We start from the raw sequence: 26,992 nt of genomic DNA, 5'->3' as shown, positions 1-26,992 counted from the left end.
AATAGCCAATTTTCAGTGCACCAATAACCATTTTGTTCAAGGACCTGTGTTTGAAATAATCCAGTGTACTGTGTGTAAGTGAATCAGACTTACACATGCACCATACTTTCTTCATGCACTGCGCAGTGCTGGACATGCACAGGAAAGCAGATATGTCCATGGTCATAGCCGGTGGTGGTAGTGGGGTGAGGGAGAGGGGGTGGGGTAATGAGGGGGGGGGGGGGAGAGAAGAGGAGCGAGGGGAGAGGAGAGAGGGGAGAGAAGGGAGTTGGGAGAGAGTTATGCTTTAGAGATTGTTAGGAAGCTGGAATAGTAATCACTGATATTTATACCATACTCTTTTTGCATTATTTCACTTCACTTGGTACTGCACTCAATTTTGAAATTTGGAAGTCCTCATGATATAACTGAATAAAATATTGAGGCAATTATAACCCAAGCTACTTCTTCCAATGGTGTAAATAGGATGTGGATTGAAGCAATAATTATAAGTCATCAATAATGCAGTGGAATGGAAAATAGGGACAGTGGATCACAGGCATTCTCACCTGGACAATTTTCTTGTCTGACATTCCAGCCACAAACAGATGCTGCTTATCTTCATCAGGATTAAACTTAACACAGTATGGGACCTTTCGATTAGAAAACCTGGCAATACATTTCCCTGATAGCAAAGATAAAAAGGATGAAAAGGTCAATGATGTACATAAGATTATATAGTAAACATAAAGAATATCTTCTGCGACATTTGTGTACAATTCATCATATAAGAATCATATATATTAGTAAAATCCTCCACTTAATTTATCACAGAATGATGATTTTGAAATAATTTGACAAGATTAAATTTGGGGATTACCAAGAGAAATGTAATGATGGGATAGATTCATACAGAAAGTTCCACCAGCATTTTGTGTGTGTTGCTTGAAATTCCAGCATCTGCAGATTTCCCTTCTTCTTTCCTTTCTCCCATGGTCCACTCTCCTGTCAGATTCCTTCCTCTCCAGCCCTTTACCTTTTCCACCCACCTGGCGCTACCTATCACCTTCTAGTTATCCTCCTTCCCCTCTCCCCACCTTTTTATTCTGGTGCCTTCCCCCTTCCTTTCCAGCCCTGAAGAAGGGTCTTGGCTTCAAATGTGAACTGTTTCATCATTTCCATAAATGCTGCCTGACCTGCCGAGATCCTCCAGCGTTTTGTGTGTGTTACTTTGGATTTCCAGCGTCTCTAGGATCTCTTGTGTTTATAAATAAGGCAACATTATGATAGTCATGGGGGATTTCAATATTAGAATTAGAAGCAGAATCAGGTTTAATACCACCAGCAGATATCATGAAACTTGTTGTCTTTGTGGTAGCACTACAATGCAATAATAATAGGAAAAAAACCGTGAACTATAGTAAATTAATATATATCTAAGTAATGCAAAAATAAAAGTAAAAACTAGTAAGATCATGTTCATGGGTTCAATGTCCACTCAGAAAGAGGATGGCAGAGGGAAATAAGCAGTTCCCGAATCATTGAACGTATGCCTTCTCTACCTTCTTCTTGATGGTACCAATGAGAACAAGGCACATCCTAGGTGATGGGGGTCCTTAATGATAGATGCCACCTTTGTGGGTTCAAGGCTTCAAGGCATCGCTCCTTGAAGATGTCCTGGATACTACGGAGGCAAATGCCCATGATGGTGCTAAGTTTACTATTCTCTGCAGCTTATTTCTATCCCGTGCAGTGGACCCCGCTGTCCCCCATACCATAAGTTAATGCAGCCTGTTAGAATGCTCTCCACAGTTCATCAGTATAAATTTGCCAGTGTCTTTGGTGACATACCAAATCTCTTCAAACTCCTAAAGAAATATAAATGTGCCTTCTTTGTAGCTGCATTGATATGTTGGACCTAGGATATATCCTCAGAGATAATGACACCTAGGAACTTGAAATTGTTTATTCTTTCCACTTCTGATCCTTCTATGAAGATTGGTGTGTGTTCCTTTGTTTCACCCTTTCTGAAGTCCACAATCAGTTCAATATGCAGGAAGATTGGAAAAATAAAGTTGATGCTGGATCCCAAGACGGAATGCCTGCAAGACGGCTTTCTAGCGCATCTTGTGGTTGAACCCACTAGGGAAAGGCTATTCTGGATTGGATTTTGTAGTATGAACCAAATTTAAATTGGCAGCTTAAGGAAAAAGAATCCTTAGGAGACTGTGATCATAAAATGATAGAATTCACCCCTCAGTTTGAGAGAAAGAAGATAAAGTCAGATGTATCATTATTACAATGGAAAAAGGGGAATTACAGAGGCACAAGAGAGGAGCTGGCCCAAGTTGATTGGAAGGAGGCACTAACAGAGTTGATGGCAGAACAGCAATGTGTAGGGCTTCTGGGGGCAATTTGGAAGGTGCAGGATAAATACGTCCCAAAGATGAAGAGTATTCTAAAGGGAGGATGAAGCAACCATGGCTGTCAGAGACAGCATAAGGGCATAAAAGAGGGTGCATAATATAACAAAGTTAATGGGAAGTTAGAGGATTGGGAAGCTTTTAAAAACCAACAGAAGGTAATTAAAATAGCCATTAAGAGGGAAAAGATGAAATATGAAGGAAAGATTGCCAATAAAATAAAAGAGGATACCAAAAGACTTTCAGATATATAAAGAGTAAGACAGGCTAGAGTGGATATTGGACAGCTGGAAAATGACAGTAGACATGTAGTAATGGGGACAAAGAAATGACAGACAAACTGCTGTGAAGCTGAAAAGTCTTAAGGTCAGTAAGTCACCTGGAGCAGATGTGACTACACCCCAGGGTTCTAAGAGGTAGCTGAAAAGATTGTGTAGGCATTAGTAACGATTAAAGCAACTTAAAGCTTCCATTGTCTGATTAAAGCAATAAGGGAGATTGAAATATTGAGGCGAATACTGAGGATGAGCGCCTGGGGCCTGCCTTTCGATCGCTAGTGGGATTGTTCTGCTGCTGGAGAGGGAAGACTGTGTGGCCTGCCGTTGTGCCCGAAGAATGTTACCCGGTTTTCTGCATTTTGGATATGGATATGGTCATGGTCTTGGAATATGGACAATAGCAATTTTTTTTTAAAAAAACAGTCTTATAGATTTTTTATATTCTGTGTTTTTCACCAGATCTTTCTTGTTTTTCTTGTGTGAGGGAGGGGGTTTTGGGGTAGATGTGCCTGTTCTGTTTTGTTTGTTTCTTTGTGTAGGAGGGGGAGGATTTAGAGTTTGATGATCATTGTGCTCTTCTTTTCTTTTTTGGTTTTGTGGCTATCTGGATAAGAAGAACGTCAGAGTTGTAATCTTCGATAATAAATGAACCTTTCAGTTTTGATCCTTTAAGAATCACTAGATTCTGGAATGACTCCGGAGGACTGGAAAATTGCATATGACACTCCACTCTTTAAGAAGGGAGGGAGGCAGAAGATAGGAAATTACAGGCCAGTTAGTCTGACTTCAGTGGTTTGGAAGATGTTGGAGTTCATTATTAAGGATGAGGTTTTGAAGTACTTGAAGGCACATGATAAAATAGGCCAAAATCAGTACAGCTTCATTAAGGGGACAAAGAGTGGGAATAAAGGGGGCCTTTTCTGGTGATTACTGGTGTACCGCATGGTCTCTTTACATTATACGTCAGTGATTTAGATGATGGAATTAATGGGTTGTGGTCAAGTTTGTGCACAATACGAAGATAGGTGGAGGGGCACGCCGTGTTGAGAAAGCAGGGTGTCTGCAGAAGGACTTAGACAGATTAGGAGAATGGGCAAAGAAGTGGCAGATGGAATACAGTGTAGGGAAGTGTATGGTCATGCAATTTGGTAGAAGGAATAAAAGTGTAGACTATTTTATAAGCAGAGAGAATTCAAAAATCATAAAAATGATAAACTTTCCAAACGAAGGCAGTAATGGAAAGATAAAGATTTTGGAAAGTCGAGGAAAAGAAAATTAGTTATAACTATAGATTTTACATCTACATTCAAATCAACAAACTATCAAGTCACAATCAAGTGACATTAGGGCATGTTAAATATGTGATATTAGGACATGTTAAATTAATTTATGAAGACAGCATAAAGAACTTTCAGTTATTGGCATTTACTATGTTAAAATAGGAATTATATGAAATGGGATAGTTTATGAGCTATTTGAGATTATTAATTGCTACAGATAACATTTTTTTTTTTTTTTTACGCACCTGTCTCGGAATCCCAGAGTTTAAGGTAGCGGTCATAAGCAGCACTGAGGAACTGCTTGCCATCATTATTGAAACAGATATCTCGCACAGCTTTACTATGACCTTAAGACAGAGATAATGAGGAAGAAAGTTTATGAACACCAATCATATGATAGCTTATAAATGCTTCTTGGCTTCATTTATACTGGAGCTTTACTCTACCTAAACTTCAGTGTACAAAACAAGCTTCTGCCATAATAAGACACCTATCACCAGTCATCTATAGAGTAGCACACCATCAGCCCTAAGAAATCTGAGGATAAAATACATGGAACAATAATAAGGAAATTACAAAAGAAAACTGACAGTAAAAGGGCAGGTTATCAAGGCAGGGATAATTTCAGTTTTAGTAGTGATGAGATTCAGCTGTATTACAAAACAGTACATGGTACATATGTGTTGCAAGAGTCTTAAGGTAAGTTTGCTCTGTGAAATTATTTCAGAAGTTTAATACATCATTTAATGTTCAAAACATACCTTTAACCTGTATGTATTATATTGAACCAAGCTAGATTTCCTTAATTCCTGCCAAATAATGCTTCTGATGGTTTATTTCAATATTTTTCATTAGCACTTAGAAAGGTTTTGATATAAAAGTAATCTAAACTTGTGTAGAGACTAATAAATATACATATAAAAGGCAAATTAAATTTTGGGAATAAAATAATGGACAAAAACTGTACGTTATGGAGTAAAACAAATCTATATAACAAAAATGACCCATTAATCTGGTTGAGTGTCATCATATGCTAATTATTAAAAAATTGACTTACGAAACTCTATTAAATATTATTAAACTTAATTAATTTTCAGTTACATTTCTCTTATTTAGGTGCAGCACAGAGACATCCAGCTTTATGAAGCTACTTCAGCGACCCAGATTTTTGTTTATTTATATTTATTTTGCTTGATTACAGTGGAGAAGGCTGAAAACAATGAAGTCTGTGGTGATGTTCTAAATCCAGACAGCACAATTTCATAAACTGTGTATTTGTGAAATCCTGAAACACTATCACATTCATAGAGAGATTATTCCAAATGCTGCTACTTGCCCATTGTTACCACTACAAAATCAGGGCCATTTATATTTTTATTGTTAGATTACATCATAAAAATTATGTTTGACCAAATATAATGCATATTTAATTTGAAATAACTGAATGTCAACTCCCACGATGTGATGAAAAACAAATCATAATCTCTAATTTTCAAAAGAAATTCACACACTAAGGATATCATTCACTTTAACAGCAATGCATAAAGTGTACAAATATGGGAGCTGCTTGTGTAAAATCCTATTTAAAAATATCAATGTACTTTTCAAAAATAATACTTAAACTAATTATAATAAACAAACACACAAGGTGTCAAGCCTTCAAACAGGTTGCTGTTATATATCGTCAGAAAAATAAAAATTCACAATGCAAAATGTAGTTTTCACATTTTCCAGGTTACCTCTAAAACTCTATAGTCTGACCATTAAAATAAAATGTGCCTAAGAATAAAGCCCTTGAACAAGCTATTTATATTCTGTACTTGTCTTTGGTCATCCCATGACCATATCCCATCAAGAAGCAGGCAGTGAATGTGAAGACGAGAACCTATGATCTTACAGACAGAGGTGATAACCTCCACACACGCACACACACAGTAAAGAATATACAAGTCAACAATCTTGAAGTTAGTTGAGAAAATTATCAGGTTGAGGAATACCACTACTGTGATTTATAATTATTAATGAAAATAAGACAGAAATAATCAAAAAAAATTTTAAATCTTAGAAATGATCTAAGATTGCCTGCCCGTATCTGATAGCCAATGTACTTGAATATCTAATCTTTTCCAGATGCTTGTCCTGATCTAGCAGAACAGAATTCTACTTACCAATGAACGTTCGAATACATCTGCGGTCATTGTAAACTTCCCAAAGCTGCAATCAAAACATTTAATATAAGATGTAAAGGATATGTCACATTTTTTAAAGACCAAAGTTCAAAGAATATTTATTGTTAAAGTAAACATATGTCACTATATACTACCGAGATTCATTTCCTTGCAGGCGTTGGCAGTAGACCAAAGGAATACAATAGAAGAAATGAAAAGACAACTACACACAAAGACCAACAAACAACCAATGTGCAAAGGGTGACAAGCTGCAAATACAAAAAAGTAATTTAAAAAAAAGTAAATAAATAATACTGAGAACATTAGTTATAGAGTCCTTGAAAGTGAGTCCAAAGGTTGGGGAATTAGTTCAGAGCTGAGGTGAGTGAAATCCATGTTGGTTCTTTAGCCTGATGGCTGAAGGGTAATGAATGTTACTGAACCTGGTGGTCTAGGACCCAAGGCCCCTGCACCTCCTTCCTGATGGCAGCAGCAAGAAGAGAGCATGGCCTAGATGGTGGGTGTCCTCAGTGAAGGACGCTGCTTGTGGTGGGAGGGGCTTGTTCAGTGATGGACAGGGCTCTGTCCACTACTTTTTGTTGGCTTTTCCTTTTTTGCACATTGGTGCTCCCATACCAGGCTGTGATGCAACCAATCTGGATACTCTTCACTGTGAATCTCTCTTCTGATCTCCAGGGGCTATACAACATCCACAACTATAAGGTAGGCAGATAGTTGTTGGCCAGAAAGAACTACAATCAGTGTACAGGAATGGAGGCAAGTCATTTCGTGAGACTATCCTTGCAGCCACCATTTTGTGAACTGTTTAATAAACTGATTCTTTAATCAGAGCAATTAAACGTGGATGCAAGAAATTTCTGCTAATGATCTGCTTAACCTAAGACTTTTCTTGGATAAGAAGCTGTTTATTGTGTAAAATGACAGGTCTGTATTAGGATACACTCCTTAGGATATTAGGATAAGTGGAATGATCTATGGCTTTTTTTCTTTGGAGAGGAGGATGAGAGGTGACTTGACAGAGGTGTACAAGATGACAAGAGGCATAGATCAAGTGGACAACCACTGCCTTTATTCCAGGCACAAACTGTTAATGCAAGGGGGCATAATTAAAAGGTGTTTGGAGGAAAAGTATGGGGGTGGGGGGAAGAATGCAGAAGTCGGTTTTCTTACAGAGAGTGGTAGGTGTGTGGATGCGCTGTTAGGAGTGGTGATAGAGCAAATACAGTACATTAGGAACCTAGGCAAATGGCTGAAAGTAAAATGGAGGGCTATATGAGAGGGAAGGGTTAGATTGACCTTAGAGTAGGTTAAACTACATTTTGGGTCAAAGGGCCTGTATTGCACTGTGCTGTTCTATGTTTGATGTAAATATGAAGTAATAGATTTGATAACAAGAGATTTCCACAGACAAGAATGGACCAGAATTTAATCATTCAATAGGTCACAGGCAAACCATATAAATGTGGATCCAGTTGAAATGAAAATATATTTATTTTGGTTTTCAGATAATAAAATATTTAAGCTTGATAATAATGGTCCAAGGATGCTAGTAAAACCCATCATTACATTATGGTGTTTTTTCTGCATCCATTCACCTCTAAACATTAATCTTCATACTCATATACTTGGTACTATATAAGCAACATTAGGAAGTGTGAAGCTGCACAAGAAACCTTTACCTTGATTTTACAGTCCATGGAACAGGACAAAAGCAGGTGACCAGATGTTGGAAATAGTCGAATAGCACTGACGCCCTAAAACATAATGGATCAAAAAATTACTTTAGTTGCAAAAACAAGAATACATTTAATACAACTGTAAATATTGTTGAAATTAATTTTATTCTGTATTGTAGGGAAATGATAGGGCAAATTTGTCAGCAGATGCCAATGTTGCAACTCCGGCTCAAACAGTTTGGTGAAGTGATTGGTTGATTCTAGTCTGCGAGTCTAGGCTAGTCCAGAGTGTAAGACCCTTATCGTGTCCCACAAACCCCTTTGCGTTTTGTGCAGGTTCAGTGATGTATGTCAGTTCTGTTTAATGTAAAATTACCAAATATCTACCTCTATGACTAAAGAACAAAGGGAGACAATATATCAATCAGCAATTTACCCTGAGACAGTTTCTTTTGAAAGAGATATTGCCATAAATAATGACAATTTCTGCATGATCACTGAACAGCAGAGAGAAATGGGAGACCAGGTCACTGAATTATTACAGTGCCTTATTTGTAAAGTGATATTTTGTGCATTTTCATAGTGTGAACAGATGCATTTTATAATAGCTCATGGATTAAATATCTTATTTAACAGTACAGATCAAACTGAGTTCCTCCAGCATTTTGGGTGTGTTGCTCAGATCAAATTGAAACCTGGAATGGAAGTTTGATGTAGATACTGTCGTAATACCAACACACTACAAATTCAGCATGTTGAAAAGATTGAACTTTAAATCAGGTAAAACATCAGCTGGGAATATACTTTCTTCTTACATCCTTTATGATAGCCTGATAACCTCCAGCTCAAAGACACTTAAATGACAAGCAATTTACCAGATAGTAAGATTGGATCCAGTGTTTGCCAATTTGACACATTCATTCAATGCAGTAAACCTGGTCTCAATCCTACCCTGTTACTTTATCCTCGGTTTATCTTAAATAGAAATAAACTTCCCTTTCCTTTAATATGCATATACGCACTTTCATTTCTTTCTATATAGCTACACCAGTTATAACTGATGTAAATTTACATTGATACCAAAACACTGGATCACATCAGTTCTTTGCCTGGCCTGTTGAAGGGCAAAACTCCTCCAGTACTGCATAGCACAGGACTCCAAGGAGTTACACAGCTGTATTAGACTTTTTTGGGGGGGAGAGGATTGCAGAGGGAAGGGGAGACAAAGAAAGGAACATGACAGCAAAGGGGAGAGGGATTGCTGAATGGGAGAAGTAGGATCTGGAAGAACTGAGGGCACTGGCAGTGAGTGGGAATGTCCTTTCAAGATCTGCCTTATGCTCTCAAGAAACTGCAGTCAGATGCAGCATTAGTTTGTATTATTGTTTGTGTCTGCCCGCTGTGCGATAATAAACTTAAGACGATGATTTTTTATTCAAATTGGACCATGGCCCTCAAATGACAAAACTTAGGGCACCCTTCGCCGTGCTTTCTGACTACGACAGAGGCAAGTAGCAGTAAACAACTCACTGTAAAGCAGCTATCTTTTTCCTTCAGAGACATGTCATGCTTAAACTTAAAGTTAAAAGGAAGAAATCAGATTTGATATTAAACAAGGTGAGGTTTCAGGGCTCAGTTATAGCTTTCTTTTTAACCATCTTCAAGAACCAAATGCCCCTTTCACATACACACAGCTCCAACATCTATTTTGTTTACGATTATCGAAGCAACAGAAAGTTTATTGGAATATAGCCAAATATTTGTCAAACAGATGCTTAAAAAGTTAAGAATTAAAAAATCTTGCAGATGCTGGAAGCTGAAATAAAAACAGAGAGTGATGGTAAAACTCAGCAAGTCAAGCAGAATCTGTAGCAAGGAAAGCATAGTTAACATTACTGATCAGTGACCTTTTAACAGAATAAAACCGTATAGATGGCTCCTTTCTGTTAATCATACGGTGATTTAATCACCTATTCTGATAAACTATCTTCAATCTGTAATGTCAACTCTAGATTCTTTTCTACAGATCTGCTTTCATCATTTTCTGTTAAGTAAAAAATATCCACTTGTGCAGGTGAGGCACTCTTTAATATTTCTTCTTAATATACTGACTGTATAGACTGAGCAACTGGAAAATAACAATCAAAAGCAGGTCTTGAAACTTGCACTTTTCGTAGAGGTTCAAAGAAACATTGAACTACAGAACGGTTATAGCACTGAAGGCTACTATCAGCCCACTCTATCTGCACCAGCCTTCTCTCCACAGTCTTCCTTTTTTCTCAATTCCCTCCTGAAAATGACTCTCCACAAATGAAGGCAGTACATTCCAGATATCAACCATACATATCCTAATGCCAATCTTAATTCTCTTCCTTTTTATTTTATACCCGTGATCTCTAGTCAACATGGAGAACTGCTTTCTACTACCCATTCTGTCTCGGACTCTCACCACTTTATACATATACACCCATCAAATCTCCCCTCAGTCTTCCCTTTGCTAAAGTATACAGTATCAGCCTGGCTAATCTACCATCGTAAATGTAGACCCTCACCACAGGAACCACCTGTGATGCCCAATATAATGCCCTGAATATATTGTAGTGATCAGAAATGATCTGATTACTCTAGCTGAGGTCAGATCTGTGTTTTGTAAAGGCCCAGCACAATCCTACTGCTTTTATGCTGTGTGTCTCAATCAATTAAGTTCAGAATTCTGTGTGCCTTATTAACTGTTTTTAGATTGATAAGTATATAAAGGCCAAGCATTCGGAGGGCACACCACAATTAACAGCGCACTGATGATGTCTCCTCATATGGTCACAAAATTTTTGTAAGTATATTGCCAAGATCAGACAACAATTCAACCCAAACATGATGAAACACAATTTACCTTTGAAAGTTTTTTGCCAGTTCCCCCACGATCTCTTCCCATGCCTTTCAAAATCCTAGAATGCTTGTTGCAATTTGAGGACTTAATAACCTGAGGACTTAATAGCTCAGTCAACTTTTATAGTACCTCTATGGGTTTTTTAAAAATACGTCTTGTACTCAACTAACCCTTCTTTTCTTCTACTTTGGAAACATCCTCTTCCCAGATGAACAGATGCAAAGTACTAACTTAGTATTTTAAAAGTTCCATGATGATCCATATTTGTTTTAAATAAGTTCCACACCTTTTATGCACTACCCTTTTACTAATTACATGGCTGTAGAACAAAACTGGTTCCTCAAAACCACTGAACTGTTTGGTGAATAATTCAAGTGAGAGCCAGAATAAATACAGTACGCAGAGGTAGAAAATGAAAAGGAAAGTAGTACAAGCAAATTGAGATAATTATAGAATGGTTGCTAATATTGACAGGACACTTAAAAGTCTTTTCTAAATTTGGAGCCTAGAAGGCCATTTTTGTAGTGCCACAGAGGTAAGATTGGAACACACTGAGTACTGGCACATATCAGAACACTGAGATATTGGCACATCTTTGGTAGTATGAGCAAAGAATTGCAGGGGGAGAGGAATGTGATATTAGAAAGGTTAGCCATGTTTAAAATAAAACAGCCACTAAAACTGGATGGGAAAACTTGACATTCCAGAGAGAAATAGGGATGAAGACTTCAGGAGGGCTTGCCATATTGGTCCAAACCTTCCTAAAGAGAAGGATGCTGTCATCTTTGATTAAAAAGGCTTGGATGATAAAAGGATAATCAGTGTAACAGCAATGGGAAGCTGTTTTGGAGAGCTGACTTAGATTAGTTAAAAACAAATTGCTTGAGCAATCTGACACAATTTTTGAGAAGGTATCACAGGCAGCTGGTGAAAAGAACGTAGTGCCAATCATCTATGGTAATTTTTGAAAGCATTTCACAAAGTCTCACTTAAAAGGCTGGTAAACAAATTGAAACAATAATAGGACTATGAAGACACACAAAAAGAAATTCAAGGTATGTTGTAATTCAGTCAGGAATAGTCACTGATAGTCACTAATCTTCCCAAGGATTTAGTGTGGCTTTATACTTAGAGTAAAATTTCCAAGTTTGCAGATTATATCAAAGTAGGAGAGAAGAATGAATGCAGAGAAGGGCGAAGTGATACATTTTGGCAGAAAGGAAAATAAGAAATAATATAAATTAAATAATATGATTTAAAATATGAGAAGTGTGCAGGAACAGGCAAAACTACATGTAAATGTGCATAAATCTTTGAAAACACGATGACACTCTGAGAAGGAAGTTCGTAAAGTAATTGAAATGTTGGCTCCATAAATAGACTTGGAGCACAAAAACAGAGGTGTCATATTGAACTTTTATAAAACATTGATTCAAACACAGATAGAAGACAGCATCCAATTTTCATTGTGGCATTAAAAGTTAATGTGAGGATTCTGGAAAGAGTACAGAAGAGATTTACTGAACTGACTTCAAGGTTGGAGAATCAATTGCAAAGATTAATCTGAAGAAGCCTGGGCTGATTTCTTTGGAGTAAAGATTAAAAGGTGAACAAGATCATGATAGGGTGAGAGACAGTATCGGGCAGCTGTTTCTACTAAGAAATAGCTAGAAGAAAGTTTCATTTTAAATGCATGATAGTTATCATCCACAACTCACTTGCTGTAAGCATGGCAGAAACTGAAACAATTGGGGCTTGCAAAACTAAATTGGAACAACACATTGGAAAATTATTTTCTGTTGAGAAGTTCACATACATAAAGTGTAAAAAAGAGAGGTGAGAGTAGATACTGGACCACTGGAAAACGGTGCTGGAGAGGTAGTAATGGGGGACCACAAAATAGCCGATGAACTGAATAAGTACTTTGCATCAGTCTTCGCTGTGGAAGACACTAACAGTATGGTGGAAGTTCCAGGTGTCAGGGGGCATGAAGTGTGTGAGGTCACCATAACTAGACAGAAAGGTCTGAAGGTAGATCAGTCACCTGGACCAGATGGTGTACACCCCAGAGTTACGAAGGAGGCAGCTGAAGAAATTGTGGAGACAGTAGTAATGATCTTTCAAGAATCAATATACTCTGGCATGGTTCCGGAAGACTGGACAGTTGCAAATATCATGCCACTCTTCAAGAAGAGACAGAGGCAGAAGGAAGGAGATGATAGGCCAGTTAGTCTGACCTCAGTGGCTGGGAAGATGTTGGAGTCAATTATTAAGGATGAAGTCTCAGGGTACTTGGAGGCACATGATAAAATAGGCCGTAGGCAGCATGGTTTTCTCAAGGGAAAATCTTGCCTGACAAATCTGTTGGAATTCTTTGAAGTAACATGCAGGATAGACAAAGGAGAATCAGCTGATGTTGTGTACTTAGATTTTCATGAGGCTGCTTAACAAGCTATGAGCCCGTGTATCACAGGAAATATTCTAGAATGGATAACATAGTGGCTGACTGGCAGGAGGCAAAGAGTGGGAATAAAGGGAGCCTTTTCTGACTGGCTGCCAGTGACTCGTGGTGTTCCACAGGGGTCTGTGTTGGGACTGATTCATTTTACGTTATATGTCATTGAAATGGCAGATGGAATCCAGTGTTGGGAAGGGTATGATTGTGCACTTTGGTAGAAGAAAGGTAAGGAGAGAAAATAGAAAAAAAACTAAGGTGCAAAAAGACTTGGGAGTTCTTGTGTAGGATTCCCTAACGGTTAATTTGCAGGTTAAGTCTGTGGTGAGGAAGGCAATGCAATGTTAGCATTCATTTCAAGAGGACTAGAATATATAAGAAAGGATGTAATGTTGAGACTTCATAAAACACTAGTGAGACCTCACTTGGAGTATTGTGAGCAGGTTTGGGCAACTTATCTTAGAAAGAATGTGCTAAAACTGGAGAGGGTTTAAAGGAGATTCACAAAAACAATTCCAGGATGAAATAGCTTGTCATATGAAGAATGTCTGATGGGTCTGGGCTGTATGCACTAGAACTCAGAAGAGGGGTAACCTCATTGAAACCCTATCAAATAGTGAAAGCCCTTGACAGAGTGAATGTGGACAGGATGTCTCCTACGATGGGAGAGTCTAAGACCAGAGGATACAGCTTCAGAATTGTGGTGCGCCCTTTTAGAACAGACATGAGGAGGAATTTTAGCCAGAGAGTGGTGAATCTGTGGAATTCTTTGCCACAAGCAGCTGTGGAGTCCAAGTCTTTATGTCTACTTAAGGCAGATGTTGATAGATTCTTGATTGATCAGGGCATGAAAAGATACAGGGAGAGAGCAGGAAATTGGGGCTGAGAGGAAAATTGGATCAGCCATGATGAAATGGCGGAGCAGACTTGATGGGCTAAATGGCCTAATTCTGCTCCTACATCTTATGGTCTTATGGTAATGAAATGGAACTGACTGGATAGCACTGCAAGGAGATTACATCATAGGTCGGTCTCTCTCTCTCGCTGCACTGAAATGATTCAATGATTCTATACAGGACATTGAGTATCAATATGAAAAGGGTTATGCTTTCTTAACAATAAGTTTAATATAATTATAAAAATTGATTATACAGAAGGCCCTCCTTTGATGATAAATGCTGAGACTGATATAAATAGACCGAAAGCTCTCAAAGATCCACAGACAATTAAGCACTGAAATCTGCCCTGCAATGTGCTGCAGTAAAGGATATTGGAATCTGAATAACAGGAGCAGCAGTTTGTCTTCAGTCACCAGCGCTAAATAAATGGGTCCTGATCAGCACTAGCAACAAAGACAAATTGGCAGTATCGGAGAAGCCAAATTAAGTTAGTGTGCTTCTGGCACCAACCTGTGGGTCTTTCAAAAGGCCTTCTATATTTTTGCTGAAGGAAAATGGCTTAATGAATTGTTCTTTGAAATTTGGAATTGTTCCTTTGTGCTTTCCAATGCTACTTGAAAAATGATATCTGCAGTGCACTCTAATTAGATGAGTTGACTCAGATCAGTGCATTTGTTTAATGTTTCTATGTGGACATTGGAACATAAATTGTACTTCTGCTCACTGATGCCTTTTGGAAAAAAGTCAATTGCTGCTTAAATGGAAATAACAGAGGCTAGGAAATAAAATGAAAACCTAATATAATTTCATTATGTAAGCATTACAATCTTGTCTTTAGATCAGTATCATTTTAACAACTTGCCTATTGAGGAAAAGACCACAGCCCTTTGGTGATGGTTGTAAGCACAGGCAAAGTCAAAACTATATTATCATTACCAAAACATAATACAATGCTTACACTGCATGGCTGCCTCAGATATGTTAGTGGGACAACTACAGTAAGATATTAAAATACTGAAAGAAAATGGATTGGAGTCCACATTGCCAAATGCTTAATTTAACAGGCAACATTAAAAACAAACCCTTCTATTATCTGAACTACATTGACTGTGATAGCCTCAGGTTTTATAGGTATCCTGTCTAAATGATCTCAGCAGGGCACTGGTGTATATAGACACAATATGCCCACAGGAAAAGGAGATCAGCAAAGGATATCTTTTATGATGTCTGTCAAATGAGGACTGTTGAAAGTCCATAAATAGACAGCATGGTCAAGACAAGATTCGGCCAATCAATGAAGTCACATCGGATAAGTAGGTTATCGTAATTCACAGGCATAAATATAAACTCAGATGCTGAAAATATGTACAAACTTCAGCCTGAAACATCAACCCTGATTCTCTTTCCACAGATGCTACCTGACAAGACAGTATCCGGCATTTTCAGTTTTTGTATCACTACTTTCACTAGCATTTTGGCAAAAATGATAAGGCACTGTTTTCAGACCAGGAAAGAAAACTACAGGAAAATAAAACTGGACACACCCCTCTGCTGACTGCTCCTCCCACAGACCCCTGTATAAAGGCGATTGTGTCTCTGCTCCTCCCACAGTCCAGGGTGGTCATCCAGCATGGACGTGGTCCATTTTACTGCTAATAAAAGCCTTTCAGTATTTACTCGTTCCAGTCTTTTGGAGTTATTGATAGTGCTTCAGAGTAAAATGAGCCTTATTTTATCTGGACAGTTACTAACACTTCAGGTGTCTCTTACATTTTAAGTTCAAATGTACAATTGTAATCTGTTAGCCTGGGCTCAGTGGTCACACCCTCACCTTCTGAATCTGAAAATAGTTCAAGATCCACTCTCAACCCAAGCACACAACTGTAGTTGTCAGAGGAATGCAGTTGCTAAACAGTGATGACTTTTGACAGGTATTACAATAAATTCTGTTTGCCCTCTCAGTTAAGTGTTTAAAACAATATTTCATAGCACTATTCAGAACACCAAGAACATTACCCTGTGACCTGGCCATGATTTAACCCTCAACCGGCATACCTGTAAACTTATTTCTTGGAGTTGTGAGACATTGCTGTGAGAAAACTGGGTGGTGTACTTCCCTACACTTGCAAAAGCTTTGAGACAGAGGCCATAAAAAATGCCATTCATTTTTTTTTATTAGGTAACGAGCTGATGCATTTCAAAAGTAAAAATCTTCAAAAAAAACGTAAAAATGTCTCTCATTTACAAAACCAATCTATAATATCACCAGTATATAAAAAAAATAACATAACTCATCTCATTCATGTAACTAAAGGTAGAATTATGCTAAAGTACTGGATTAGCGGAGTTCTGAAAAAAGACTAAGTTTCACCAAGGCCACCGAGAAATTTTAATTCAAGGAAATAAATCAACAGAAAATAATTTAGATTAAAAGTGTTTTTTTTTTAAAATAGGCAACTATAAAACTGTTGGATTGCTGTAAAGCCCCAGCTGGTTTATTAATGTTCTTCAGATTAGAAAATCTGCTTTCCTTCCCAAACTGGTGAATATGTTGCTCCATACTCTTCAATTGATTTGATTGTTAAATGCTTCCTCAGTTCAGCAGCAATTAGCTTAACTGCTTCCATTAGAAGACCATAAGATATAGGAACAGAATTAGGCCTCTTGGCCCATTGCGTTAGCTCCGCCATTTCATCGTGGCTGATCCAATTTTCCTCTTGGTCCCAATCTCCTGCCTTCTCCCCATATCCCTTCATGCCCTGACTAATCAAGAATCTATTAATCTCTGCAATAAATATTCACAAAGACTTGGCTTGCTCTTCATATTACATGAACCAAATATAAAAAACATTACAAAGCCACATTGGTAGATCAGGAGAGAATACATTGTGCCAGGTGTAACATCATGAACTAGACTTCAAAATAAAGTAATCGAGAGTCTCACAAGGCGTCTTTCTATTACTTACACAGAGATTGTCTGAAAATCACAAAGATAGTGAATGAATAAACCAAAGTTAAGGAAACAAGACCTAAAAATCGGTGAATAAGAACAACAAACCATTTTGTCACTCCCAAATGAGAGGTAGGGATGAAAGAGCTAACTACAAGCACATAATGTCATATCTCTGAATTTGCACAGGACATTCTGAGAGGGGAGGGAGAGCAGCCAGCTATTGTGGTCTATGTTGGCACTAACCACATAGGCTGGAAGAGAGGACTTGAAAAGAAAATTTGTGGAATTAAGCAGAAAATTAAAGAGCTGGACCTGGGGTTGTAATCTCAGGATTACCTCCCTTGTCATGTACTCATGAGGCCGGAACCACAAATGTCATGACTATTTAATTACCTAGTTCAGGAATGGCAGTTAGTGATGAATAATAAGTCACAGTATCTGCAGCATGTGAATAAATAAATGAAACTCAGATAGTCCCTTGAACTCTAAGAGAATTTAAGCAACTGGGAAAGAAAAAGGGCAATCATACCTACACACAGTGCCTACATTTTTTTAGGCATAACTATACATCTGATCGCTAATGCAAATGTCTAATCAGCCAATCATGTGGCAGCAATCCAATGCATAAAAGTACGCAGTTATGGTCAAGAGGTTCAGTTTTTGTCCAGATCAAACATCAGAATGGAGTACAAATGTAATCTAAGTGACTTTGACTTTGAAATGATTGATGGTGCCAGATGGGGTGGTTTGAGTAATCTTAGAAACTGCTGATCTCCTGGGGTTTTCACGCACAATGGTCTCCAGAATTTAAATGCAAGAGAATCCGCAGATGCTGGAAATCCACAGCAACCTAAACATAATGCTAGAGGAACTCAGCAGGTCTGGCCGCATCTATGGAAATGAATATACAGTTGATATTTCAGACTGAGATCCTTCTTCCTACCTCCTACCCAAGATCTACAAACCAAGATGTCTGGGTAGGCCCATTGACTATGCCTGCTCCTGCTCCACTGAACTCCATTCTGTCTCCATTGGTTCAGTCCCTTTCCTGCAGTGTCTGAGAGTTGACATCTGGCCTCAGCAAGGTAGAGGACAGTCCGCCACACTACAACAGCAGCCCCTTTGTCTGCGGGTTTGATGGTAAGGTTGGGATTGGTGTGGAGGGAGTGGAGGGCAGTGTGTTCAAAGAGGGTAAAGTTTGAGGAGAACAGAAGAGAGCTGAAGGTGAGCTGGTTGATGTCTCATTGGCAATTTTGTGAAAATTCAAAATTTAGAAGCAAAACAGCCCAGAGTAAAATGGTTCCTGAAAGGGTTAAATATAAAAACCATTAAATTATTATACCATTCAGAACACTTACCACTGTTATTTAGTAGTATTGAATACTCTCTACAAATAGATTCACTTCATATGATACTTCTTACACATCAAGAAATTAAAACTATATGTGAATGAAGTACTCACAGACATTTCAGCTGGATATTTAGTTTTTACTTCCACCCAATGAAAAAATGCATTTGGACCAAACTTTCTGCTGAAATCCCAAACCATTAATGTTACTTTGGGGAAAATGGAATAAACCTGAACAATTAGCACATCAGAGTAGGTGGCACAGTGATGCAGCTACAGCGCCTTGGAAGTGTATTCAGCCCCCACAACTATTTTCATATTTTACTGTTTCATTTTCTAAATTTAAAATATATTGAAGTAGGATATTTTCAGCTAATCTACAAAACATTGTGCATCATGTCAAATCAAAAGAAAAATTCCAAAACCTGTCAACAATTTTCTAAAAATTAAAAACCAGAACTACGTGGCCGAAAAAATATTCATCCTCTTTGTAATTACTATGCTGACTTTCCTCAAGTGCAGTACTATATATTACTTTACCAACTCACCCAATTTGTGGATTTAGAAAATTGGAGGACCACCTGTATTCAATTAATTCATAAGAATAAATAACCTCCTCTCTCCGTAAGGTCAAACAGTATGGTAGATTTTCAACAGCCCAAACCAAAATGAATACAAAAGAGCATTTAAGCAAATGATAATAGAGAAGCACAAATCTGGGGAAGGGTACAAGACCATTTCAAGGGCACTGAACATACCTTGGAGCTCAGGGCAGACCTATGTGGAAAAAGTGGAGGAAATATGAAACCACAGCCACACTGTCTATATCCCTCTAAACTTAGATACCAGAGAAGAATGGCACATGTAAGAGAGTCTACTGTGACGCCAACAGTCACTCTGAGCAAACTGTGGAAGTTAGTGGCTGGAACTGGAGGTAAAGTTCATGGCTCCACAATCTCTAAGGCCTTGCACAAAAAGGATATTTATGGAAGAGTGGCAAGGAAAAAGCCCTGCTTAAAAAAAGCATATTCGTGCCCATAAAGGCTTTGCAAAGCATCACTTAGAAGACACAGTAGAAATGTGGAAGAAGGTCTCGTGGTCAGATAAGACTAAAGTGGAACATTTTGACCTCAGCACTAAGTGGTACATGTTGCATCTGCCAGGTAACACCATCCTAACTGTAAAGTACAGTGGCATCATGCTATAGGAATGCTTTTCAGCAGCAGAGACTGGAAATCTGGTCAGGAATGATGGGAAGACGAGTGCTGCTAATCTACAGAGAAATCCTGGATATAAACCTGTTAGCTTCTGCCAGAAAGCTTAAACTGGGGAGGAAGTTCGCCTTTCAGCAGGACAATGTCCCAAAGCACACTGCCAGAGCAACCATGGAGTAGCTTCAAATGACGAAATTTGCTGTCCTTGAATGGCACAGTCAGAGTCCTGCACTTGACCCATTCGAATATCGCTAGCAAGACTCAAGATTGCTGTCTTCCGCTGCTCCCAACTAATCTGGTTGAGCAATTTTGCCAAGGTGGAATGGATAAATCTTGCTCCATCACATTGTGCAAAGCTAAAAGAGGCTTGTTCAAAAAGACTACTGGATGTAATAGCTCTGAGAGGTGGTTCAGCCAAATACTAAGCAAAAGTGGATGAATAGTTTTGAACAGCTGACATTTCAGGTTTTGAATTTTCAGTTTTTCATGCTTTACAACTTTCCCCAATTTTTGGGCTCTACCATGGGAAAAAGATGAGCATGTAATTCACAAATAAAAATTCTCATTTAAATCAATCAAAATCCCTGAAATGACATTATTTATGTGAACACCAGGCTGGGGGCAGAATACTTTTTCGAGGCTCTGTATCTCATAGTGCCAGGGATCTGAGTTCAGTGCTAACCTCAGGTTCCTTCTGTGTTGAGTTTGTATGTTTTTCTGGTTCTGTTCTGGTGCTGGTTTTGCATCTCAATTTCCAAAGATCTGCTGGTTGGTAGGTTAATTAGCTGTTGCAAATTACTCAGCTATTACCCAACATACTGGAGTGGTAAAAATCTAGGAGAAGGTGAAGTGAATGTGGGGAGGATAAAGTAAATGGTATAAATCTAAGATTAGTGTAAATGGGTGGCTTACTGGTTGTCATGGACTCAGTGGCCTGTTTCTGTGTTGTATCTATCTACAGCACAGTTTCTATACAATATAAAACAAAAAGGATAAAAAATTCAATTCTTAAAGAAAGAGGAGGTGTAGACCTACAATATTGCAATCTGAAAGGGTACCTTAGTATGTCCAGCCCATACGTGCATCTGCTTCTTAGGGAGGTAACACTTCTCTGGTGGTTGATCAGATCGTAAATTGACTCCAAGGTCCTGAGGAATGTGCAAGTATGATCTGCCTTGATAGTCATACATATCTTTGACTGTAAAGAGAAAACAATCCTGCTTAGTGCTTTATAGAACTATTTCAGGTTCTTCACGAGGCAAGCAATAAAGGTAAGTACTTTTTAAAATTCTAGTCATTGAAAGAATTCCCTTAAAAATCATATTAATTTACAACCATAAAAATTGGAATGTGAATTGGAACACAAATGTGAAAATGAAAACAAAAAGCTCTTGGAGAGATTTAATTTCGTCAATTAAGCTTGCATCTTAAGTATGATCTGGCTCATTAATATAAAAAGTGGAACTACAAATCTGGAATAATTGTTTAATATATGCTAGTTTATATTCCTTCCATGCCAAATACATTCTCAGAAAGTCGTTTTGCCTTCAGTGCTTTATTTTTTTTTTGCATAGTGAAGTGCAAATGTCCCATTTCTTGTCGCTGAACAAGCATCTCAGACTCAATTTTTCATTACTTTGCAGAAATTGTTCTCATAATAAATCAAATAAAGCACGAGGGCTAGTTTTAAAAATGTCAGTAAGTGCTAAGTGCACCAGCTCTGCAAGTTGTTTCTCAATATTTCCAAATGCAAATCAGATGTCACCAAGTGTGTCAGATTTATAAATTTATGAATCGCTACTCCAACTGCAGGCAGATAGGTGTCAGTCTACCTTGGAAATTAATAGCTATACTTCTTTGAAACTGAATTTTCAGTGCTGGTCCTCACTTTGACAACATTTTGATAATTCCAAGATTTATGCTACTCGACTCTAGCACATGATTCATGCCTAAACTTAGTATGTTAATAATCAATCTCACCAGCAAAACCTTTCCTTTATTTGTAAGTGTAATATGCAGAAATATCCAAATGTTAAATTACTTTGCTCCCAATTCAGATTCGAATGACTGCGGGGAACAGTAACGTGATGATAAATTGAAGAGGAAATGCTAAAATAAAAATAAATAATAGCAGGAAATAAATGAAAGAAATTTTTTTATTACTTAATGGAGTAGCATCCCCTATGTTTTTACATTAATATCCTCTTTGTTTTGGCAGCAACTGCTTTTTTACAGATCCCACTACAGCTCTTCAATTTTACTATCTGATGTGGTGTTTTTAATTCTATTGTCTGAGTCACAGGTAAGACACATCTGATGGTTAGTTTTTAAGGTTTCTTGCTCACATTTACTTCTCTGCTCATTTTCTTCTGCTTCTAGCTCTGTAAAAAATATACTCCCTCAAATTATTACTAATACTCTACAATTTTCTTTTTCTTCCTTTTCCAACTACAGACCTACATAATCATACTCTAACCCTTATCTATATTGCACTTATTCTTTTCACATAAGTAGGCATGCAGAGAGTTAACTCTTCCCTTAAATCCAATTTCATAATGAATAATAGGGTCTTATTCAATGATAAGAATGTCCTGCAAAGGAAATTCACATATTGTCTCCAAATTGAGATAATTCGATTATTTGTATTGTGTCGCAGGACTCTTTAACACACCAATGTAAACACCCCAGTAAAGCTAGGTGCAGCTCTGATCTCCAGTTTCTCTTTTCTCACTTCATACCTGCTCAGAACTCAGCTCTACCTCACAACCAACTTTCTTGGGCACACCAATGCAAGTGATATTTTAGGGAACTTGTCACAAAACTCTATGGCTTTAACTTAAGTGAAAATTCACAACTGCATAACAGGTATCAAACTTAACAAATGAGAAAGTTTGAGAATAAGGAATACCAGACAGGAAGCAAGCAGAGACAGTAAGTGATATAACAAGTACTAAACAAAACAAAGAAAGCAAAATACTTTAGACTGCTGTCAATTTGTAGCTGGTGTAAAATAAGATGAAAAATTAAATCAAATCCTCCTTTGCAAAATATCAGAATTGTTACCCTCTGTGTGGAAAAGCAAACAAACAAAATTAAGGTTTTATTACTGTGAAGGATTGTTTTCTCTTCTGCAGGTTTTTCATCATCTTGTTTGCCCTTCTTCTGCCTCTTTGCGATGATCTCATCAAGTTCTTTCTGTTCTTCCTGTTGAATTAATGACATTATTTAAATCAAGTAGGGTAACAACATTATTTAAATCAAGTAGCCTGCAGTAAAATATCATTTTATTGATTATTCACACAGCTACATTGCTCAGAATGTGCACAGAGAAAGAAAGGATGATCTAATTAGGAATAACAGAGAACATGTAAACCATGAGTTGTATCGAGCAGGAAGAACTTCAAATTGTTTGAGAGATTTAAAGTATATTGTGATTTTTTTTGTGATACACGAGTGTTGGCTTTGCTCTATATATTGTTGGCAGAAGGATACAGAATAATACTTTCCCAAATTTTTAATCAGTTATGTAGTGTTTTATCAGGATGGTTTCACATAAATTTGCTCTAACTCCAAACAATTTGCCACTTGCCTGTCAGAAAGGTTGTTTCTTTGATTTAGCCGTTCAGTGTTACAGCACTGAAAGAGGCCCTTTGACTCATCAAGTCCATGCAGACAACAAAGCACTTATTTACATTAATCCCAGTTTTATTCTTCTCACGTTCTTGTCAAACAACACTAACCAACAAAAATCTACAGTGGCCAATTAACCTACTTTGGGATGTAGGAGGAAACACGAGTTCTTGGAGAAAACCCACAAAGTCACAAAGAGAATATAACCATATACCAATTACAGCACGGAAACAGGCCATCTCGGCCCTTCTAGTCCATGCCGAACGCTTACTCTCACCTAGTCCCACCTACCTGCACTCAGCCCATAACCCTCCATTCCTTTCCTGTCCATATACCTTCCAACTTTTTTTTAAAATGACAAAATCGAACCTGCCTCTACCACTTCTACTGGAAGCTCGTTCCACACAGAATGTGCAAACTCCATACAGCCAGCACCAGAGGTCAAGTCTGAGTGTCGATGGGGATGTGAGGCAATGGCTCTACTAGCAGTGCAATTATGATATGATAAAAAAAGGTTTAAATGAAATAAAATCATAGTTTTGCCCACTTGAGAAACAGAACACAGTACTCTGTCTGTGTCTGACAGAGTACTCTGTCTCTGTCACAGTACTGAAAGAACCATATTTTGAAATCCAAAAGCAAAATACTACATATGCTGGGAATATGAAACAAAATAGAAAATGGTAGAAATACTAGGTAGCAGCTGTGAAGAGGGAAAACCAATTTTTCAAAGGGATGACCTTTCATCTGATGAAGGGCAGCAACCTGATACATTAACTCTGTTTCTCTCTCTATAAATGCTGAATATTTCCAGCACCTATTATCTCTCATTTACCAACTGATGTCATAATAATTCTAAGCAAATGGTAACCCAGAGGACTAGCCATGCATTACTTCCACTGTGCATTTGAACAACTTAAAAATACATACTGGGAACTGATTTAAGGAATCGCTGCAAATACAAGTCAAATAAGTTCTAGAAAGCTCTATATTTATCAAAAAGCTCCCAACTTAACAAAGTAATGCTATGTTTATAACACGCTGCCAACATCAGATGGACTTTTTACAAAATATGTGTCTTGACAATATCAGTTTCAGCACCAGAACAGTGTGTGCATTTTACACAGCCTTATTTTAAACCATGTAACAGTTTCAATCAGCGCCACTGCAGGAAACCAATGCATGCTTGAAATGCCCATTGGCAAAAGGGAGATAAGCAAAAATTTAACATATCAAATCTTGAATTCACGGTCATGATCCTATTCTCATGCAGTGGTTTTTGACTTGCAATTGTACATTACATTGCAAATAAGGGAGGATTGCTGGTGGAAGCTGACCAGAGTCAGTCTGATACAGTACAAAGTCCCATCTACTATTCAAGTCAATAGCGGGGTGCATAACCACAGTCCATAGCAGAGGAAGAATACCACTGGCAAAAATCACTTGGAAGCAGCACACTGCCGCAGCTGGTAGAGTTTGCTGCCTCACAGCATCAGAGACTTGGGTTCAAACGTGATGTTAGGTGCGGTCAATGTAGAGTTTGCAAATTGTCCCTAAAAATGCACAGGTTTCCCTGAACGTTCAGGTTCTCTCCCATATCCCAAAGGCATATGGGTTAACTGGTTACTGTAAACTGCCCCTAACGGGTTGGTGAGTGGTAGAATCTGGAAAAGTTGATGACAATGTGGAAAGGATAAAAATAAAGACTGATGTAGGATCATTTGGCACAGGCTTGGTGGGCCAAAATGCATTTCCATGCTCTCTGTCTCTACACTACACTAAATTAACACCGATTTTTCTTCAAACATTTCATTTCAAAATTAGCTGCCTCATTAAGTAATGTCTGAGCCAAAAACTGTAGTAGCCAACAAACATTCCATCAATTATTTTAACCATAATAATAACTGCTAAGTTACCAGAAAGAATGACAATTTGTTATTTGGCAAGATATTTTCATACACACATATGTTGACATTGAGAAAAGCTGCAGACTTCTGTTTTACACAATCTATGACTGCCATCGTCATAATTGATAAATTACATTGGGCAACAATATTTTTTTAAATACTCAGAATTTGTAACTATTATTTAAGTACATGTAGATTCTAAATTTATCTATCTTTGCACAGGTAAATAAACTAACCTCTGAAGGCTTGGCCACATCCTTTTCATCGACATACTTTGCCCAAGGTCCTTGAAAGCCTTCAATATTTGCTGGGTCTGCTTCTTTTAATTTTTTGCGCTTTTCTGATTTCTTTTTACCAGATTCAAATACTGTAAGTCCTGCACAATTTTAAAATCAATACAAAAGACGTTGGCAAATACTTAAGAAAGCTGAGCAAATTCACTTTAATTAAAATGGGTTCTTCAAATTAACATGTCATTCAGCAATGTTTCAAATATTTTATTCTTGAAAAACCACGCAAAGGGCAAAAGGGCTGATAGATTTTTAGCTATTAAGAAAATTAACGGATTCAGGTTTAGGGCAGTAAAGTGGATCCAAAGTAAAAGATCAGCCATATTCTTACTGAATTGCAAGGCTGAACAGTCCAAACCTCATCTATTTCTTAGGTCCTTTTGATACTATGCTCAAAACCAAATTCAAACATCATCAGTAATTCAAAGGCAATAAAACAGGGTCACAAATTATAATAAAAAAAGAGACAGATCCAAATCCATCATAAGATCATAAGATATAGGAGTAGAATTAGGCCACGGCCCATCAAGCCTGCTCCACCATTCCATCATGGCTGATTTATTATCTCTCTCAACCCCCCATTTTCCTATCTCCTCCCCGTAACCTATGATGCCCTGACTAATCAAAAACCTATCAACCTCTGCTTTAAATATACTCATAACTTGGCCTCCAAAGCTGTCCGTGGCAATGAATTCCACACTCTGACTAAACAAATTCCTCCTCATCTCTGTTTTATGTAAATGGATGCACCTCCATTCTGAGACTGTGCCCACTGGCCCTAGACGCATCTACTATATGAAGTATCCTCTCCACATTCATTCAAAATTCAAAGTAAATTTATCATCAAAGTACATATATATCATCATATACAGTCCCAAGATTCATTGTCTTGTGGGCACACTCAATAAATCAAATAAGCATAATAGAATCAATGAAAGACCACACTAAAAGGGCAGAAAACCAGTGTGCAAAAGACAACGAACTGCAAATCCATAAAGAAAGAAAAATAAACAAGCAAATAAACAAACAAACAACCAAACAAGCAATAAAGAACATCAGATGAGCAGTCCTTGAAATTGAGTCCATTGGTTGTGGGAACAGTTCAATGATGGGGCAAATGAGGTTGAGTGGTTATCCCCTTTGGTTCAAGAGCCTATTGGTTGAGGGGTATTAACTATTCCTGAAACTGGTGGTGTGAGTCCTGAGGCTCCTGTACTTCCTTCCTGATGGCAGCAGTGAAAAGAGAGCATGACCTGGGAAGTGCAGGCCCCTGATGATGGATACTGTCTATCTAGGCCTTTCAATAGGTTTCAATAAGATCTCCTCTCATTCTTCTAAGCCACAGCAAGTGCAGACCCAGAGCCATCAAATTCTCCTCATCCTTCCCAGAATCATTCCTGTGAACCTCCTCTGGACTCTCTGTTTTCTTAGATAAGGGTCCAAAAACTGCTCACAATACTCCGTGCAATCTGACCAATGCTTCATAAAGCCTCAGCATTACAATCCTGCTATTATATTCTAGTCCTCTTAAAATGGATGCTAACATTACACTTGCCTTCCTTATCATTGACTCAACCTGCAAGT

The 26,992-nt window shown here is 37.9% G+C and overlaps 1 protein-coding gene across 1 annotated transcript in view; it reads right to left on the bottom strand.

Moving 5' to 3' along the window:
- cdc40 (cell division cycle 40 homolog (S. cerevisiae)) overlaps nt 1-26,992 on the bottom strand; it is a 120,213-nt gene that overhangs the window by 33,754 nt on the left and 59,467 nt on the right. Inside the window, exons 5-11 of the mRNA XM_073055902.1 lie at nt 25,355-25,494; nt 22,689-22,785; nt 20,640-20,779; nt 7,829-7,903; nt 6,129-6,174; nt 4,206-4,307; nt 549-664 (exon numbers count right to left, since the gene is read on the bottom strand). Of these exons, the coding sequence (XP_072912003.1) occupies nt 549-664; nt 4,206-4,307; nt 6,129-6,174; nt 7,829-7,903; nt 20,640-20,779; nt 22,689-22,785; nt 25,355-25,494 (716 nt within the window). The remainder of the gene's footprint in view (nt 1-548; nt 665-4,205; nt 4,308-6,128; nt 6,175-7,828; nt 7,904-20,639; nt 20,780-22,688; nt 22,786-25,354; nt 25,495-26,992) is intronic.

Source organism: Hemitrygon akajei, chromosome 9 (genome assembly GCF_048418815.1).
Source record: "Hemitrygon akajei chromosome 9, sHemAka1.3, whole genome shotgun sequence".
Taxonomy (NCBI): domain Eukaryota; kingdom Metazoa; phylum Chordata; class Chondrichthyes; order Myliobatiformes; family Dasyatidae; genus Hemitrygon; species Hemitrygon akajei.
This window is presented reverse-complemented; position numbering and strand designations above follow the sequence as displayed.